At 35.3% G+C, this 21,683-nt stretch overlaps 1 protein-coding gene across 4 annotated transcripts in view; it reads left to right on the forward strand.

Annotated features, from left to right (window-relative positions):
• The window catches only part of LOC121329793 (neuronal PAS domain-containing protein 3-like), a 232,055-nt gene that overhangs the window by 202,513 nt on the left and 7,859 nt on the right, over positions 1 to 21,683 (forward strand). For all 4 annotated transcript variants that reach the window (XM_041275604.1, XM_041275605.1, XM_041275607.1 and 1 more), the window contains 3 exons: positions 12,628 to 12,746; positions 18,730 to 18,923; positions 19,636 to 19,742. In XM_041275604.1, the coding sequence (XP_041131538.1) occupies positions 12,628 to 12,746; positions 18,730 to 18,923; positions 19,636 to 19,742 (420 nt within the window). The remainder of the gene's footprint in view (positions 1 to 12,627; positions 12,747 to 18,729; positions 18,924 to 19,635; positions 19,743 to 21,683) is intronic.

The raw sequence follows: 21,683 nt of genomic DNA on the forward strand, positions 1-21,683 counted from the left end.
CTGAAGCCCAAGTCAGTTAAAAGTCTGAAATGTGTGTAACACGGTGTTAGAACACTGGTCTAAGTATAAAAGTGTCTTTGTTAGATGTTCTCTGAGTTAACTAGCATGTTACCTAATTAACCTTTTGTCACCAATTATTGTTAACAGCTTAGGGTCCATGATTACTATAAATATAGGTAGCATAGGCACAAGTTTGTCATTTCTGAATGTAAGGGAGCAGAAAATGGCATAATACGCTCAGTTAAGCAAAGAAAAAAGGCGATTAACTGCCCCTGAAATACAAGCTCAGCTAAATGCTACTAGAAGTACAGATGTTTCAACATCAACTGTTCAGAGGAGATTGCGTGAAGCTGGCCTAACTGGAAGAATTGCTGCAAAGAAACCATTGTTAAGAGTGCAGAATAAGAACAAGAGACTTGACTGGGCCAAAAAACACAGACACTGGACGTTTGAGGAGTGGAAGTCGTTCTTATGGACCGATGAGTCAGAATTTGAAATATTTGGGTCCAACTGCCGAGTACTTGTAAGACGCAGAGAGGGTGAGTGCATGAGTTCTGCATGTGTGGTTCCCACTGTCAAACATGGAGGAGCCAGTGTCATGGTCTGGGTTGCTTTGCTGGTGACAGAGTTGGTGATCTTTAACAAGTCCGTGGCAAGCTCAACCAGCATGGCTCTCATAGCATACTTCAGAGGCATGCCATTCCCTCAGGATTACGGCTAGTTGAGCAGTCCTTCATTCTTCAGCAAGATAATGACCCAAAACACACCTCAAAGTTGTGCAAGAACTATCTGGCGAAGAAGGAAAGTGAAGGACAACTCAATCTAATGATGTATGAATTCTTTAATATCCTCTAATAGTATAACATACCATCAGTAAGGAAACCAAACATGTAATGCATTGACTTTCATGCCTGTACACCTACAGTACCATGCTAAGATTGACAGCAGTATTTTTTATCATTCTCTGTTTCCAACTGTGCAAATACCTTAACCAATTAAAATGTGATGTTAATTAAACAAAGTAATTAGAATGTCTAAATTAAAATTTTCTGTTGAATAATGAAAATCACAGATTTTAGTTTTTTTCTTTTTTTGTCCATGACAGTTCTGGTGTGCTGTGTATGTTTATAGAAGTAAACATCTTAAATTACATTTCTTCATATTTTTCAGCACTTGTATTCTATACTAAAGAGAATTGGACCTTGGTAAACTTAGACAGCTAAAATAAAAATAAAAATATGTTGCAACATGATTCATTTTTAGTTTTTGGCTTGGTTATAAGTGCTTACATACAGTACAGAACATGGTGGCGTGTGGGTGAGTGAACGGGTATGATATTTTTGGGAAACTAAAAATGCGGTTCTTTGCTTTCATAAGGTACTAATAGCTGCTGCGCGATGACTGCAGTGTCAGCATTTATCTTTGAACTCACGATTATTAGTTTTGACTGCAGTCAGCTCTCTGACAAATGTTATTGCTAGTCTATTTTATATCCCTGTTCTGGCTGATTTCTAATGATAATGCTGTCCCTAGTTCACTGCTTTGCTGAAAATTACAGCCGTGCTTTGACAAGACAGGCAGGACAACCCATGCTCGACTCTGCCCTTTGTTATAATGCCAAAAAAAATCGGATACAGAAAGAAAAATTAAGCTGCATGTTTTGTATCAAAGAATGCTTAAAATGTTTTTGTCGGGGCTTAGTACAGCACAGCATAACCGAAATAGGCTTTCATATATCAGTAGTCGTGGGAAGATATTTCATGACAGTTTGGGTGTACATTTGTGGAGGTTTCAGCCCAGTGAATATTTGCAAGCATTAAAATATCAACATCACCATTTCTTTGGCAAGAGGCCAGGAAATTATTATTATTATTATTATTATTATTTATTTATTTTTTGACAAGGTAATAGTCACTGCTTCTTCAGTCCCTCAAGAATGGTCCCAGGGTAACTGGCATTCTCTATGGGAGCTTGCACTGCAGCTGCCAGTGATTCTCCTACCCTTCAGACAAGCAGACAGGCTGAGCCTCCGGTGTTTTCAATCCAGCATTTTTCAAAATATGTATAATAAATTCTTAAAAAGAATGCTTTTATCTTCTGTTGACATCTCCACTCTTGGTATGTAACCATTTCTCTGAATCAACATAAGACCAGATAAACCCTTTGCAGATAAAATTTGTGAAGTTGTTGCAATTTCACCCTGATTTCCATATTAATAATAGATGTACTATGTGTCCCTCTGCTGTGCCAGATATAAGATTTAAGGTGGGACAAAGGTTATCTTGCCATTAGTTATGCACTCTGAGGATTTACCAGAAATAAGCGAGAGACCACAGCTGACAACACGATAACCTTTACTCTCAGAGAGCAATATTCCAGCAATTCCAGACTTCAGTATTCTAGAAGGGGTTACATACATATGCATAGATTGTTGTGTTCTGCAAGAACCTGTGTGCAGGTGTATTGACCCTCTGCATCAGCATCTTGTGAGTTCACATCCCACTGCCAGACAAGCTGAGTTGTATTATCAGCCGGGAAATACGTTTGCATTTCTAGATGTATTCTGACCAGAGAGGAAAATAATCTAAAAAAATCCTCAGAATAAGACAATTGTATTGATTAATGTTGTTAACAGGGTTCCGACTCTACCACGAGGCACTACTGTGAGTAGAATGAAGAATGTGTTTTAAGTTGCACTAATCCTTGGGGTCATGCTGACAATCAGGAGACGGAGCAGTTTCAGTGCATGCCTGTAATAGGTTTTAGCAATTTACACTCTGAGAAACTTGTGAAGCATCTCTTTCTCAAGGGGGTGGGAAGGGACTCCCTGACAAAAGGTATTCCTAGTTGTCCAGGAACAGAGAAAGATGAGTGTCATTGAATGAACTTGATGCTGCAGTAGTCGGGTGACCATCTGGCTCAGATTTTAACTCCAATCAGAATACATTCAGGTTCTTGTAGTTCATCATCTCTTACACAGTGCAGTCTGTTTATAAGAATCACTGGTATAAGAATCAACCGCATATAATGATCAAAACCACTGGGACCAAATCATTCCTATACCAACCAATGTAAAATAATCTGCTTGTAAGAATCGAGCAATCCGCTTGTAAGAATCGTTTCGAGGCAAACTGACTACATGTAACACTATACTTGATCAAGTGCAATGACGTGCACAGCCAATAAAAGCTGTTTTTGAATGTGAATTTGCTCACATCTCGCGTGATTAGGCACGTATGCAGCATGGATAGTGCATTGATGCAGGGAACACTGCATTGTTTGTAATCAAACGTGACTGCATCACCTCATTGTGTTGGTATTTTTTATGTTCTCTGTTAGTGAAAATTTGTTTCAATAAAGTGAATACTGTTCACGCAATGTTATTGTGTGATATGCATGTAGAGCGAGAGGGATTACGGCGCTGTGAGAAGGAGGAGGAGGAGGAGGAGGAGGAGGGGGATTGCAGAGCTTTGCATCTTTGCTTAATGAAAAACTGAGATTTGCATTGCAACAGAAAATAAGTAAGCCGTAGATGCGTAAATGCAGTGGTAGTAATTTTAATTCAAAGGCCATTACACATAACAATGCACGGCAGTTAAGCTAGGCACCCGATCGCTTCTCAAGGATTCTGCAGCCTTGAGTAAATATAATCGTGATCATATAACAATCTGTTTACACACAAGGACTTGTTTTGATGTATTGTTCTCAATGATTGAGCACCATTGACATCTGTGTACTGTATTTAAACTGCTGATCGCACACTTTTGCTAATTGTAATGCAACAGAGTGGCCGAGGGCAGTGTAAATTATCAGGCTGGATTTACAGTTTTAAACCAGTGTTTTTTTGTTTTTTTTTCTTACACTCCGGTGGTGAAACAATCGCTAATAAATCAAACAAAATAAACTGAGCTCTAAGCAGGAGCACTAACCAAACAGTATTTTGTGTGGAACGAACACTAGATTTCTTAATCGAGTTTTGGTTCCTTTTTGTTACTTCAGCTTCCTTATGCCTCTGTACCCCATCACAAAGCCATTTCTATCGAGGTGTCATTAACTTTAACAAGCAGTTAACCAATTGACTATTAGCCATAATTTATTAAGGAAAAACAGCGGTGGGTTTTTCGTGGGTGTTCCTACATGCGGGAACTCATGACATCTAGTGGTCAACTCATTACACTGGAGCCAGGAAACAAACTGTTATCTGCACCCTACACCACAGTAATCATATCGGTCCGCTTTTAAGAATCAACTGCTTATAAGAATCAAAACACCCAAGACGGATGTGATTCTTATAAATGGACTGCACTGTATTAAAGAGACAGGTTAAAGGTATGTGAATATATTGGCATGTGAGTTCCCTGTATCTGTGACCATGAACGTCACCTGATTCTTCAGTCTTGTCTCTCTCTTCAGCACTTCCACGGTCTAGAGTTAAAGTCCTGTGATGGGTAAGGAACTACCCCTGAACAATACCAGTGTCATTGTTAATCTTCTTTTAAAGACAACCTGAGTTTCATAATTTCCAATAAGGAAGTTAGTTTGATAAATCATTACACTTGGGGTTAAAATCAATTTATTTCTCAACACCTCTGTATGGTGTTAGGAAATACAATGGCACAATAGCAGAGCTGCAAAGCAGGATGAATGCAGTGAAACTGGCAGCATACCCTACATGTGCTGCACTGTGAAGCCTCATTTGCACCACCGATAGATCAGTAGATCATCTTTTCGCTGACATGATCATAGTCTGCAGGACTGGTCTAATCTTCAGCTATGACAGCAGGGACATTGCAAGGTCCAGTTATTTGTTAGATGGTATGTGTGAATGTAGTGTAAAGGACATTCTATTGAAGGATATCACTGAAATCGAAAATCTTATATTTTGTTATGAGTGGCTGAGAAAAATACAGGGTCATTAATACTGTATAAAAGGGTATTACATATCTAAACTTTTGAGAATGACCTTCATATTTAAAATCTTAAGCTGGTGAATTCCTAGCTTGTTAAAACCTAAAAAAATAATGAGTTTAATGGATATATATATATATATAAAACACCTTAAAACAGTTTAAAATATATGTATTGTCTGAAACAGTTCTAAGAACCACGTTTGAGCAAGCTAATATCATACAGTACACTGTCCATGGCAAAGTAAATTCCATCTCAAGCTGAATAATGTTCATGGGTAAAATATTGACAGTGACTATATATAATGGAAAGAAAGTCCATCTGAGAAGAGTTGAGCTCCATAATTCACTTTTTAAAATTCACCATATTTATGTTTGTTGTTCCATTTTTGTGGATTTTTACTTCAGAGCCTAGCAATTTACTTTGACATGTCAAAATGACTCTCTGTAATATGGAAGGGATGTTAAATATAGTGTTTTGTGCTCACTGGGTGATGCATAATGTTTATTTTAATCCTAGTCTTTAATCCTATCATTTAGCATAAATGCAAACATAGATACAAACATTTGTGTAATTTTAATTATACCTTGGCTTTCTGACATATGTAATATTATGTACGAGGTAATATGTGTTACCTCTTGAAAGAAGTGTTCATGCAAATGTTTTAAATTTGAATTGAAATCATCTGTTGCAGCTTTTTTTTTTTTTCCCAAGGACAAAAAGGTGAGCCAGTACCCATTTGTGAGAAGAGTTGATCATTAGAAAAGGTTTTTTTTATGGTATATAATTAAAGTAATGATCACAGCTTGTGTGACAGCAAATACTTCACCATTCGTTTGATTGCTGCACAAGTCAGGAGATCAGTACTGACAACAAGATGTATACATATTAGCATTTGAGTGAACAGGTTCAAAATATATTACTGCTAATTCTCGTGACTATAACACTGCTCGGTGTTAGAGTATAGAGCTCAGATTCATTATGCCTAACTAGATTTGTAATCAAAAATAAAAGAAAAAAATATAGCATTAACATTACAAAGTACAAAAAAAGTTTTTAAAAAAAAGGCTCTTTTTGTTAAGCTCAAGCCTTCGAACCTGTCGACAAATGAAGTGAAAAATAAATTATATTGTGGGAAGAGAAATGAAAAATAAATCCTTTTGGTTCTCTCCAATTATTGTGCACCAGTTTGACATGTTCAAGTTATTGAAAATCGTTTGCTTGCAGTTTGATATTAAACTAGTCACATAAAGCAACATATCATTACTGGTTTCATTATAGTAATCAAAAGTGCCTGGTTTCAGTGTATAAATATTGTAATATCCTGCTGATTAAAACTGTAGTTTGTTACTCAGAGATGGTTGATGTTTTGGGTTTTTTTTTTTTTTACATTAATATGTTTTTTTTTTTTTTGCAAGAAAGGCTACATAATTTAGAAGCCTCTCCTGTGATGGATTTAAATTGTTATAGAAAAAATGTCTACAACAATTTGATGCTTAGTAAGTGAGCCATATTGATAACATTGAAAATGTGTGCATATTCATTATAGTGTATCAAGCCCACACCCAGTAATCTGTTACAGAAAACTCAAATTCTGCACCAGAGGCTTCACATTCAGGGGAATGCAGCTTTCTAAATGAAAAACTGTTGTTTATCAACACTCAAAAAATCCTATGATTTATTTATTTCTTTTTTTTAAATGCCATTATTCTAATTTAGAATGTGGCATTCTGAATCCTGAGCTTCAATATAGAGTTAATTTTATGTCCATAAATATATTTTTGTTCCCGATGCCGGCCTCTGAAGATTAGAACAGAAATGGGAATCTATACATCATCTGCGGTGTTGAGCGTTTTCTTAAATTTAAAAGTCTATTGGAAGACTGCAAAACACCCTAAACACTGTGAAAGATACAAAGGTATTTTGTTCCACGTAATAACTATTGACCTTATGGAACATGTACAATGTTTCAAGTGTTAGCTGTTCTGTTCCATCAACACAGAAGATTGAACATGACTTTTTAATAGAAAACACTGTTACTGATTGCTTAAAGGACTTATTTGTTGTAATTGAATATAGGTGGTAAAAAAACTCAGCATTAACACTGTTCGAATGCCCAGTGTGAAATATGACAGCACAGAAGAAATCATTTGGTAACTTATAAAATGTGTGCCAGTAACAATGCAGTATCTACACAAACAAATAATATGTTATATTTGATCACTGAAATGACCTGTCATGTGGCTTGTATCACACAATTTGTACAGTCATTTGAAAATAGCATCACAATACTCGGAAGCAGAAGCAGTTATACAGGAAAGAGCCAGTGTAAATTGTTATTCTAACAAAGTAACAAAAAAAAATATATAGGGTACTTCACCAGAGTGCCATAGGAAAAAAAGTAACAGCGGTTACCAGTGGGGAGTATAGGGCACAGGGAAAACAGTTCTATGGAGTAAGGAATTCGTGAATGCATATTTTTCATCAGATACATAGAAAGAAACTTGGAGAGACGATATTTGACTGCATCGTTCCAACTATCAAGGAAGCAATGGGATCTCTACTAGTCAGCTTCTGCTAGTATTGTCTTGCTCTAGTCCAGTTGTTAGCAGGAGTATATCACGCCTTTTCCTTACCACCTCTGTGCAGTACTATGGTGTTTATCTCTGCACCTTGGTCTGCTCTTCTCTTTGGGATAAACTGGGGTGCTTTGCGTAGTGCAGAACACATTTACCAGCACCTGGTTGCAAGTGTTTGCAACAGATTTTCCAGCCAAAAGTGTGCCATATCAGTTTGCTGTCATAATAGTATATTAATAGTTTAGTTATTGTCCCTAATATAATGTCCTGGCACAAAGTGACCTAGACATTAGGCAGAGAAAGCACATTTTTTTGTATTTACATTTTCTTTTTAAAAAGGTTGATATTTAATAAACATTAGAATAAAAGCACATGCATTTCATTTGCACTATACTGTATACTAGTTATAGCTGAGAAAACTTTTGTGTCATTTATCCTTCAGAGAACAAATTGAAGTCTGATTTTAGACTGTTAAATCAACAAACTGAAAAGGTTTGTATCAAATTATTCCACCTGGACATGAACCCCATTTCAGCAATGAATGCGCAATGATTCTGCTGTCCTCATCTACCTCCTCCAGGACCAAGGGTCCACTCAATATAATGTATACGCCACTAGTCCAATTCTCTGCAGGATTTGCTTAGAAAATGTTTTATTTTGCACAGTGTGAGGCTGAATTATCCTTTGCAATTTTTGTATTTTTTTTTAAATAAGCTGGAGCAGATTGTATTTACTCAAAAATCATTGCCTCAGAAATGCTAGTCTTTCTTCCTAAGCAGTGTCTCACTGTGCTTGACTGCAGAGTCTTTAATGGAGCAATCACTGCAAACATTGAATTCACTAAGTGGTGATGCTTTACTGCTTTTCAGTACGCTAGGCTAGCATCAGTTCTAATCAAAATGTCCCCTTGGTCTTACTTTAGTAGATAGATTTCTAAATTCACATTCATAAAATCTGACAATACCGTAGCTATATAAATCCTGACAATTACAGTATGGAGCTTTGAGCACATGTATGCCTGGAAAAACCAAAATGTTTGTTTGTGTTTTTATTATATAACAAATATTTGTATATATCTTTCAGAACTGCAACTACAACACTGTGATACACTTTTTAAATACCACACAGCAGTTTTTAGTGGTGCCATTAAAAGTTGTGATTTTAATTGCTGTAGGTATTTAATATATGTAAAGTCTGTGCAGATACATGACCTGCTTGTGTGCTGGCTATGGAACAACAATCCACTGCTATACAAAGCAAATGGAAGACAGGGACATCAGGAGATAGACAACAAGATTTTTGGATACCACCATTCACCTCATCGGGATGGTTACCTCATAAACCCATAGCATCAGTATTGTCATTCTGTTTCTCATGAGTAACTTTTACCAAAACCTTTTTCATTGCTGTGCAGTAAAAGTATATAACTTACTGTAAAAACTGTTGCATAAGTTTATTTTCTAAGTATTTTTAAGAGGTCTTAAAAAGGGGGTAGCGACTCATAAGGCAGCATGTCCATCCTCACAGACATACCAGTTTGGGTACAGTTTGCATCCCAGTGTGATTGTTTACACTGCTGTTTAAAGATCAGTATTTCACTGTGCCCTGACTCATGCTACTTACACATGGAATGAGGGGGAATATATGTCTGCAAAGGTGACACTTAAATAAAGAAATAAAAATACATTAAAAAAATCACACATGACTGTATTCTGAGTTTAAAACTTTGTCTCTCTCAGAATTCGAATGCTGCAGGCCATGCTTAATTGCAATCAACATTCTGATGCTGTTAAAGATGTCACTGTTGCAAGACATGCAGCTTCATATTTATTTCTGAATGTGTTTGTGTTGTTATTTGTGGTTTTGATTTGGTATATTTCTAATTTCCCTTTGTTGAATCTGTTTGAATGGGGGGGGGGGGGGTGTTAACCCAATAATTAAATGTTTTTACTGTTTCATGATTTGGTATTTTTTAATATACTACTACAGCATGTTTCAGCGTCTTTGCATTGCTCATTTTTTCCATAATTACATTTGTTTTCCCTGTATAAATCTAAAATTATTACTGTATTGCTGTTGCTGTAATCTGCCCTTAGTGTTGTAAATAGTGCGATATCTGAAGTAGTCTTTACTGAAGTAGCGGGTAGAAACATGCTTTAAAAGGGGGTGACTAGCATCCTATTGATATATATTTTAAACATTGGCAAGGTCATGAAACTGGCCGTAAGAAAATACATGTTTAAAACTAGAAAATGTCAGACTGCTATAAGGACAGTGTCAGAAAACTGGACAGATATGTTTTCAGATTGGCACGCTGGAAATTCCACAAGATATGTGGAACGTGCCAGTTTTGGGTAATTGTATATCTAGGTCAGATTTTGTATGTGCCAATCACTGTGTGTAAGACATTGCAGACCAAATGTTATTACTAAGGTCACTAGAAATACCCTTAAGGAGTGCATCTGTTTCAGACATATTTCTGTTGCAAATTGGCAGCAAACTCTGGCATGCTGATTTAAAATACAAGGGAATATGATTTGTTTTGAAGCAGTTTGCCTAGCTCGGACATGAAGCTAATGAGAGTGGTATTTTTACTGATCCTGACGGTAGTATAAATGATGGGGAAAATGGCTATGATGCAAAATATGTGGGTTTAAGGGGCTTTTACAAGGTATTTTGCGGAAGTCGTACATATAGTAAAGGTAAAAAAAAGATACTGAACGTTACACTATTATAGTACATTGATGTTTTGATGTATGTTTACCCATAACTTCAAATACAGCACCATACATTGTGAGGTAAAAGAAACATTGATGAAGGATTATGCAACCTTATCAACTAGTTTCACAAACCTCGATAAACAGTGTTGCTGGATATTAAAGGAGTGTGAGATAAGGAGCTAGGCTTTCTATGTAAAGCAGTTTTTTGTTTAGTTTTTTCTTGTATTATTCGATTCAGTTTACTTACATCCTGAAACATTTACAAAGTCTATGAGACCAGGTCTAGGTGGGCTCCTCAATGGTTGCATACTTTGTTATAACAATAGTACCCTTTTTCTTTTTGATAATACTGCAGCTGATTTAATTGCCTAACTGCTGATTTTTATCACCTACAATGTTTGTTAGTTGTGCTTTATTAGATTTGTTGTGGCAGCGTGATACTATCACTGCATTCGCTGCAGTTACCAGAAGTACACTCTACTGCTTTGCAAGAGGAAATGTGAATGGATTTATATCTTGGCCAACGAATGTTTAAATAAAATGTATAAAAACTAAAAACAAAATAGAACCCCCATCAGACTTAATGAGGCTTCATGATGCTTAAACTTGACATCTTATGTATTCTCTCAGCTACATTTAGATATGGTAAGCACAAGAACATGTAACCATGGCCTTCATGACATAACGACAGGAAGCTTTGTACTAGTAAAGCCTCACTAACATCTTATTATAATAAACTGTTATGCCTTGTATTGGCAAACTGCAGTTTGACAGAAATGGATTTATTAATTATAACTTTTTAATGAGCATTTCCAATCCTGATATTATTATTATTACTTTTTTTTCTTCAAACTTTTTTTTGGACATTCAAATTGAATATAAACCAACAAATAAGGAACTCACTAGCAGTGCCACAAGTGTGAAGTGGGGCACAAAAACTGGTCCATAAATTGGTCATAAATACTCAATAGGTAATTTTAAGTATAAAACAGGAAAATTCATTGAAATAACTTTTAATGGACTACATAGCTGCAGATTGAAATACCTCTGCCACTCATTAGGCCACTCTGACATGGACGTATTTCCACTATATTTGGTGATGTTAATGCAGTGATGTATAAATCACCCCCAGGAGAAAACACCAGCAGGATTAATAGAGTTTAAAGCGTGTGAGTATTTAGATCTGCTGATGTTGAAACAGACTGATTGATATTTGTTTGTGATTAATGTACCAGTGGGGAAGGTTGGTGCAACAGCCATTTTCATTCTGTTGAAAGTTACTGTTGAGTCATTTGTTTGTTTGTGCCACTGCAAAAAAAAAAACAAGAATTAGTAAATTGGTTTTCTACCATGTAATGATGTATACCCTAACATGATGGTATGCGTGTGTACATTTACAACATGATATGAAGGTTAAATTCAGAATTCTTTGAAGAATTATCCTGTGATATAGAAGATATAGAATTTGCCTTCACTTTGACTTTTTTTTTTATTGGGTGCCAAAAATACTCAACGGAAATGGCCTAAAGTATAGTCTGTAAAACATGTTTTTTTAAATTCCGTGCTGCATCTTTAAGCCATCATCATGCCTAATGAAAAAAATAAGTTCTAAAGGGCTCTGATCTTGTGTTTTAGTAAAATAGAACTCCACGGCTGAGTGACAGTTCTGATCTAAAGCATTTAAGTGTAAGTTTTGATCTCTCTGGCTTTGATTAAAACTAATGAGCTCACTAAATTCAAAATGGGAATCCCTGATAAGAGAAATAAGGTTGATGTGATTGGATTAGAGGGGCGAATTAAACTCTTAGAGCTGAGGGTTGTGCTTATGTAGTGTATTAAAAAGCTGTTGGCGTATTCTGCTGTGTTAGATGATGAGAAAAATGTCATAGTTATTCATATTTAATCAGAAGAAATGAAATGACTAAATATAACATAGCTTGGCTTTTCCCTAGACTGATAAAGAACTAGTTAGATTTTAAATGACATTTAATTCAAGTGCTCAGAAACAACAAAATAACACAAAAGATAATCATGGAAAGGTGATGTCCCGACTTTTACGTGCATTGTTTCCTTATATGACACACAATTCAGAGCAGTACTTGTTTTACTTAGATCGGCATCTTTAAGTTACCTGCTTCTTGTCTTCATATACTCACTTAACAGCAGCAGGCTTCTGTCTTCTGGAATGCAAACCTAATGTATAGAGCAAATGTTTTACTTACCGGTAATTGACTTATTCAAGAAGGTTCCTCGCAGTGTCATATCAAAGGTTGTACTTTATGACATCAATAACATTTCTTTTACCAGTTCAATTGATTATACATCTATGGTAGAACATACATGTAATCAGAAGTTAATATAACTTTGATATACAGTAGACTATTTTTAATTCCACATTGGATTTTTCTTTGTGTTTACAGTGGAATCCACCAGCCCCAGTTTATTAGCTCCTGACAATATGCTGGAGCGCTCGTTTTTTATACGAATGAAATCTACACTGACCAAGAGAGGAGTCCACATCAAATCATCTGGATACAAGGTAAAAAGATGCTGCTCTTTAGTTGTGGTTCATTGCAATGCAATTCAAACATGCAAAGGGCTCTTTGTGTAAATCCGCCCATGTTGTGGCTTATCTAGCCGACATAGAGTGCTGAATATTGGTACTTTTATAATACAAGCTACGAGCAACACAATGACGCAATAAAATGATCTACATTACATGCTTAATTAACTAAGGGAGGCATATTCATGGTTGCGAACCTGGTGTCATATGTGTTCAAATATAATCCATAACTTTAAACCCTCCATCATATGACATATGCTGAAAAAAAACTTGGTAAAATGTCGTCTTCAGCTTTTATACTTAAGCGTTTTATGTTTAAATACCTGTTTCTCACTTCTGAAGTTTTCATTAAGAAGAACAACCAAACTAATCATTGTGTGCAACAGTGTACAGATTGGCAGTCATTTCCTTAAAGCACAATAAACCATAAACCAACACTTTTTTTTGCATGCTGTTGACTAAACTGCTTTACCCATAATACCCTGGAAGAGCATAAATCCCACAGAGTGTGTCCCAGAATTCAATTTAATTGAGAGATCGTCTTGATAAACAACAAAAAGCTTTACTTCTCATCTAAAAAAAACTACAAAAGTTATTGTATTGCTTCTAAAAATGTGGTTAAACATTGACGGTACCCACACAGCTGTGTTGAAAAAGTCTGCTTCTTGCTGTTCTTTTCCCTAAGGAGACCTGTTTTGTAAAACTTCTGCAACCTTAGTAGGAATGTTAAACACACAAGTCAAATAGGTTAATCAGGTGATTACCGAGAAACCAAATCACAGTGGAAGTCAGCTTCCAACTAAAATCTTACTGATTTAAAATCTTAACAAAATACACTTTGCCCTCTTTATCGCCTTACTGCCTTTGCATTTAGGCCTATATTAAATAAACAGTATAGCGCTTATTTAGGGACCATTAAATAACTTAGTTGCAGCTCGGAGCAGGTGAAGGATTTGTTCTTGATAGTTTTATACTGTTGAAATTGTGTTATTGCTTTGAGAAAATTGGCCGTGCACCTTTTACTAAAAATGTCAAAACTGTCATGATGCACTAAAATTACTTTAAACCTACCTTGCCCTGCCAAGGTATACTGGAAAACAGTAATAACAGCTACCCATCCAATTATACAATGGAGAATGGGTATCAGGATTTTGGTAGATTGTGATTTAAAAAAAAATAAAAAATCTCTTGACACCATTGATAAACCATTGATAAACCATTGCACAACTACGAAATAGTTAGGCAATAAGACATGACACAGAAAGCATTATCCAGTTGAGCAAATTAATTATACCTTTGGTGTGGCAGTTTGTGTAAGCTTTGTTGCTGTTGTTTGTTGTTGTTTTTTGGGGTTTTTTTTTTGGATATGCTTGCGTAGTGTGTGTATTCATAAAATATAATAACTGATTTATGTGCAAAAAATGTCAATTAATTTTGTAGGACATAATAAGACAAAAGACATAATTTGGAAGATAAGGTAATAATTAGGAAGATGACAAGAGTTAATTACCATCATTTTAAAAAGTGAGAATAGTGATTAATAAATTGGGTCTATTTGACTTCCGTTGGCCCTGTAATGCAGATTAATACCCTCACTGGGATTCTGTAAGATGCAGAATAAGTTTGGTGTATCCTTGCTATCCCTTACCTCCACGTCACTGCCTTGTGTCACCGTTTACCTTGACTTGCTATCTACTGTAAATAGAGAGAATAATCCTCACCCCTGCCCCCAGACCATCACAGAACCACTTATTGCCGTCAAGGTGTTGTGTAAATGCATGCAGTGCTGTAAGCATGATTTAAACTCTTTCAGACACAACCATTATTTCTGAACAAGGTGAAACCTGATTCATGGATTCACACCATCAGGTGTGAATACCTTCTGCATCATGGAAGACGTAGGTGCTGTTTGTCTCCAGTCAGTAATGAGTCTTTGTGAAATGAGTGTCTTTGTCGCCCTTCTCATGTGGGATGACACTGTGTTGCACTTCCCAGTAGGAGATTTAGGTCAGCATGTGTGTGCTGGGACTGTTTCAATTAATATACATTTTCCCTGACTAAACATTAATAAAGAAATGTAGAGGTGAACAAACCAGAAGAGTGCATTTACTTAGCCAGGTGAAGTGTTGGAGCAATGAGTGGAGTTTTCTAAGCAAAGGAGAGAAGTGTATGGCTTGGGTTCATTCCCATTTTGTCACAGGCGTTATTAAGCAGACCCTTTTCAACACAGTAGTTAGTAGTCAGCTGTAAATAACTCTTAACAGTTAAAATGGGCTGTTTTCATTTCCTGTTTTTGTATCTGATAGTGATGTGTTGCAGTGATTTCTGAAAATCAAAAGTGTAATCTGTGTTACAGAATAAGAAAAGATCCAATGATTAGAATGGGAATGTGATGCAGTATTGTGAGGTCCATTTGACAGCACTAATCATATTTTGATTCTGTCTTTGTGCATTGTGTCCTGTTGATCTATTACATCTGCCTGGAAGTATATATTTCATGCAGATAAACATGAGGTTTTGGCTCAGTATAAATATTAAAATCCATACACGCATACATTAGTTGCCTGACAAGGACTCTTCTTAATACAGTACTTGTGTTTTAAATAATCTAAATATGTGTTGTTACATAATGCACCTGTATAAATATTACATGCAAGTGCAGATATTTGCTGCCTGAAGTGGGCAGGGAAGTGCAGGAACTCTGGATGCTTACATCACTGTTCTACTGTGGAGGTCATATCAAAGAGATTCCTTCTGCAGCTTAAACCCATCTTTTTTTAAACAGATCTTGGGCTGATCTCATTTAATGCACTCATGTAAAGGTTCTCAGTCATTATTGTGCTGTATCATATATCAAAAGCACTCCTGAGAATCCCTGGGAACTGATAAATCTTATTTCTTATGTATACCTGTTCTATATTCATACAGAGGGAATGTGCATTGTGTGCTGAACCATGAATTATAAAAATGGATCCCTTTGTTATGTTGGTTTGTAATAAATTGAGATATGCAATTTTTTTTTTTGCTTTGTGTTGCCTGACACAACCTTGCTGTGTCAGTTTGCATATAGCGGCTTGAGCATATTAAAGTTTAGCCAGTGTGTGTGATGTTTTTGCCAAGAGCACTCCTGAAGTAATCTGCTCCAGACTTCTCTTAGTTACAATTACTTCTAAAAGTTGTCTTTTTAACTAACTTTTGATGCCTGGTGCTTTTGATTTTTTGTGTTATTTTCATTTTCTTTTCTCTCTGTTTATTTTATAACGTTAAGATTTTATAACTGCACATTTGGAACCAGTTTTATTTAATTTATTTTTAACTGCTCGCTTATGGGCCAGTGTGTTGTTTCCAAAGCTAATTGAAGTTTGTTTGAAGATCTGAAGCTTATGGTGTATTATCTGGCCCAGAGGACACAAGCTTGTCACACTCTTCTAAGAACTGGATGTACAGCACAATTTTAACCTGGAGTCAGCAGTTCCTGAACTGTCTAACTTCTCTGAGGAAGAATGTCATCATAGAGTATCATCTTCATCTGCTAGCTTGTGTCCCAAAAGTATTCAGGGTGGAACTTCCAGGTGCTTCTCTTTTAGTGTTGTAAACATTTTGCTTGTTTGTTCATCCACAGTTTTTTTATTTTATTTTATTTTTACGTTTGTCTTTGATCTTTTATTTTTTAACCATTGTTTTTTGGGGGTAATTTTTATCGGTAATTCCAGCTGTAGTTCTTACCAAATATATATATATATATATATATATATATATATATATATATATATATATATATATATATATATATATATATATATATATATATATATATTTTTTTTTTTTTTATTTATTTTTTTTTTTTTACAATTCCTGTTGCCTGTTTTGCAAATAGGTGAAAACACAATGGTATATTTTTAACCTCTCATTATAATATTGTTAGGCAGTTCCCAGTAATTTAGCATCACTCTACCAGGCAGTCAGAATACAGGGTCATTGTCCAAAGGAAAAGCTGCCTTTTTGTCTGTGTAATAAAAAAAAAAAATTAAACAAAAAGCAAAACCTATAAATTACTATCAGAACTAATTACCTTTAAAAGTAGTCCTCAGTCAGTGTACAATATGGAAAATACAGTGCACAGTTTTGCATGCTTCAATTAATAGCAAGACAGAGGAGCATCAACAATTAGTGGTTCCCCTCACATCAAAATGGGTATGTTGTTTGCTGTACAGTCCTCAGGCCACATCACTGATACCTACAGTACATATTCAGGACATTTTAAATCCACTAGCAGCTTGCTCCGGGGCACAATTGTTGGTGCCAAAAGCTGTCTCAATTCATTTGTATTTGCTAGAACAATGTGACAGGAAGTTCACCGGTTTGAGTCTCAAAGAAATCCACCCCTCTAAGCCAATCTAAACATCTTAACAACTCGCTCTCCCTCAATGGAAAATCAGCCTCTTCAGTAAGTGGTTTTAATGGTTTATAGACTCTTCCTTTTGAGCCAGTTATAACCAATACCCATTGTGGTGTTCTGGAGCCCAGTTTCTGTCCCAGGTGTTGTACTTCAGACAAGACAATTAACCTGATGACATTAAAATCCCATAGCTAATATCATCCCCAGGTTACCACTATATAAAAGAGGGATCTGAATGATTCAATGTCATTTAATTGGGATACACCAGTGTTATTAGAAGCTAGTTTTAAACTTGGGCAAACATTTTTTCTTAAATCAATAAAATACTCGCATTCTGCTGCTATAGTGCCAAGCTAACTCACTGGCAGTTAAATATATCTATTTCCCCCCCACACCAGTTTTTTTTTCCATCTTTCTTAAAGGCAGTTTAATAGGATTAAGAAGACTATTCATTCAGTATAGAATAAAAGTATTTTGCTATTAGAGATTATAGTTTTATAATAAGAGTTTGTGAAACTAAACCGATTCCAGGCGTTTCCACTTTCAAAGTTTCCACATGATGGATTGACTGCTGCATCTCTGGGATTAGGAAAATTTAAATAATCAAAATTCAACAGAGTAGAAAATGGCACAGACCTTAAACCTTTACTATCAGTGCCTGATGTACAGAAGGGGGTTCCTTTGTTATTAAAAGGTAGAACGATACAATATATTGCTTAAGTGACATTCATTGCAAAATATATCTCCTTTAACCTTACAATAATTATCCATTCCACTGATAATTATTAAGTATATGTACATTAATAATAATAATAATAATAATAATAATAATAATAATAATAATAATAATAATAATAATAATAATAAAGCTTTTCTCATCTTGGTCTAGAGTTCTCCACTTGAAGTGTCACTGGTTTTAACAGGCTGAAAGGTTCATATAGAAGTTCCCTCTATGTTTACAGAGTAATTAAAATGGAAGTACAGTGCACAAATCAAGTCAATTCCCCCTTCAGGCAAAGTAGAGCTACAAAGAATGCTTACTTTAAATCTTTAAAGGTAAAATAGGCAGTTATGTCCTTTAGTCCTTTACCATATCTTCCCTAGGCAAAACATTTGCTACTGAAGTTAATGCTTCAGTTGATTAATTAAAATGGTTTTCCAGCAATTTTAATATGCTTATAGATTATTGGCTTGCAAGTGTATTTATAAATTCCCCTTTAACTTGCAACAGTTTCTGTTATATTTATAGACATATGTTATATATGGACCAGGTCCATTTTTCAGAGCTGTCCAGACCATACTACATATCCCACCTATACATAGAAAATAAAACATACTTGTTGCAAGCAGTACAATTAATAAGAATCTAGTTTTTCTACCAGGTCAGTGTAGAACTAAGAAGTTTAAGACAAAAAATTGTAATTAATAATAATATTAATAATAATATTAATTTTACATAATTTTCCTGTGCTTTTTAAAGTTTTTAATCTAAAAGTGGTTGTAACTGACAGATTGTTTGTGTAAGATCTGCGTTACAAAGTGTCCTCTCTTTGATTGTAGGTTATTCACGTAACTGGACGCTTAAGGATTAGGTTGTCCCTGACTCATGGAATCACGGTCCCCATTCAGATAATGGGGATGGTGGTCATTGCCCATGCTTTGCCTCCTCCAACAATTAACGAAGTTAGAATCGACTGCCAGATGTTCGTCACCCGAGTAAATATGGACCTCAATATTGTTTACTGTGAAAATAGGTAAGAGAAATGTCCTGTCAGTGATTCTGTATCTTTTTAATAACGAATTGTCTATCAACACGCATATTTTTTCCCCCACACCAAGTATGTTGAGAAAAACTGAGAAATATACTTATCATTTTAAAAATGAAATATGTGATTTATAAACAAAATGATGGGTTAAACTGAAGTATTACTGTATCTTGCATTAGCTGTATGGAAATTTTCGGAGTTATTTTTTTCCCAGATGGGCATCAAAGATGCAAAGATTTGAATATACACTGTTAAGATATGCAGTTAACATGTCAATTTGCATACATAAAATGTCCCTTCATTTGCAATAAACCATTTGGTATGTATATATTAACATTAATATGTATAGGACAACACTGTTTCAAAAGAATAATTTGAAGAAAACCTTTGAGTCATACCATTGTCACACCAAGCCTGTTTAAAATCAATATATCGTTTATTCTTATATATTGAATTATGTATTTATTTAGGAAATAAAAAACTTTAAGTTGCAAGTTATTAACTTACTGAATTTGATAAATGTGTGTTATTTATGTGTTGATGCAAGACAAAGGATAGACAGTCATTTTTAATATATAAAAAAGAGTTTGGAGGTTTCATCTGGCAGGTAGCTTAATGCTGGTATTTGGGCGAGAGGGGCAGGGGGGCTGTTGGCAAAGGTTAATGAACTGATCTTATGAATAACATTTTCTACTTCCAGAATTAGTGATTACATGGATCTGACTCCTGTAGACATTGTGGGCAAGAGATGTTATCATTTCATTCACGCTGAAGATGTGGAAGGGATCAGACACAGTCACTTAGATTGTGAGTACTGTAACATGGTTTTATTGGCTGTTCAGGATATGTGTTATTCATGTACCTTGAAGAAATGTATTTTGAAACTAAAATCTTATTATAACAGAAGACTTCAGCTGGCTGAAAGAGTGAATGGAGCTGCACATGAAGAGCAAATTACATAGTCAGCTGAATCAAAATCTAAAAGAAACATCAAATATTAAAGCCCTACTTGTAGCAGTCAGAGGTTCATATTAGTCTTTAAAATGCATGTGCTGTGGAATGAAAAATCTAGCACTGTTAACTCTCAGTTAGCAACCCTTTGTTTTTATTTTATAGGAACCATAGGTTCATGTACAATGGTTAATTTGCTTTGCGGCAATGGTCAGTGAACCAATAAGGATTGTTATATAGCAGTATAGTTAGTGAGACAATACTTCAAGCGAACAGTTTCAGTTATACATTTCATGGTTTATGAGGTGTTTCTTGAGAAGAAAGACATCCTTGGGGCACTGCAAAATGTTGAAGTCTGATTAGATAGCGGAGTCCAATTGAATTATAAAGCAATTACCTCACTGTGTTGTTGTTGCTTCCCCTTAAAAGTCTGAAGATCGTTACCTAGGCCCTTGATGTAAACTGTTTACAAGAGAGTGTATTACAGTGCATTGTATTTAGCAGTTATTTGTACTTTGTTCTTTTTGAGTGACTATCTCAAATGAATAATAAAATAGGCAGAATACTGTAAATGCAGCATACTTAAAAGACATCACATTTTCTTAATTTATGTGTTATTCTTCTCCCCTTTTCAGCTTTTTTTTATAATAATTATTTTCCACAGGTCTTTATGGTGTGACTTTATCAGTCATACAGCAGCAATTTTCAAAATATTGGGTCCCTACCACTTAAACTATATTTGTAATGTAAACTAAACAGCTGTGAGGTCTGGTTTCTGCATGCACAAAAATGCTGAACTATAGTAAAATAGCAAGGGATTATATTTTAGTTTAATTGAACATGGTTTTGGGGGTCACTGCAGTGTAAAGTTTCTATCATTTAAAGTTGGTCTTTATCTTTAAGTTATATGTAAATACTAAAATTGTGTACTAAATGTTTTATGTAGTTTTGTTGAACATGTTAAGTGTATAATTTTATATAGAAGTATTTGTTTACAAGCAGATAACAGACCACCTTTTTTCCCCCCAGTTACTCCTCAACATAAAGGCCCATTTTAGAATATTCAGACATGCATCTGCTGAGGGGTCGCACAACAACATCCCTGTTGTACAATTAGGCCTTTTTCTTTGTAGGGCCTGGTTTAAATTTATCCAGAACAGAACAGACCAGAACAGAACAGCACATTTTGACTACTGTACCTTTCTTTAAGAAAATAAATAAGTAAAAGGTTGGCTTTGCTGCAATATCCCAGTAGACAGAGATGACTTTTCTATAAAGTAACTTCTTAGGCAAAAATGACTTACTTTTACGTCCCTCTAGCCCTGAATTGTACTCTATTAGTTTGGGTAAAGGTTATATGAAAGGTAGATGCCATTATGGATAGGATCCAAGTGATTAAAGCAAACTGAAGGACAAGAGATGCTGTTTCTAGGGAGAGGCCACCCTACAGGCATGCCTCAGGCCTTAGGAGGAGAGTGGGAGATTAAAGAGTCAGTATTCCTTTTAATGGTTCCAAAAGCTGTAGACATTAAAAAAAAAAAATAGTGAAAAACTCTTCATTAGCTGTACATCAATAGTTTGAGCAGCTCCTGATTGATGTAATCACAATGCAAGTGAAAGGGGTTAACAGTAAGCCTCGTTAAAAAAAGAGAGGGGGAGGGTATTCTAAACCATATTTATTATATGCCGTGTGTAACAGAGAGAGGATTTTAATACACTAAAAATATAATTGTATATAAAAAAAAATTAAAAAAAACATTCCAAAGCCCTCTCTGAAAACAGGGTGATTGATTAAGG

The sequence above is a fragment of the Polyodon spathula genome, chromosome 17, assembly GCF_017654505.1.
Source record: "Polyodon spathula isolate WHYD16114869_AA chromosome 17, ASM1765450v1, whole genome shotgun sequence".
Classification (NCBI taxonomy): Eukaryota; Metazoa; Chordata; class Actinopteri; order Acipenseriformes; family Polyodontidae; genus Polyodon; species Polyodon spathula.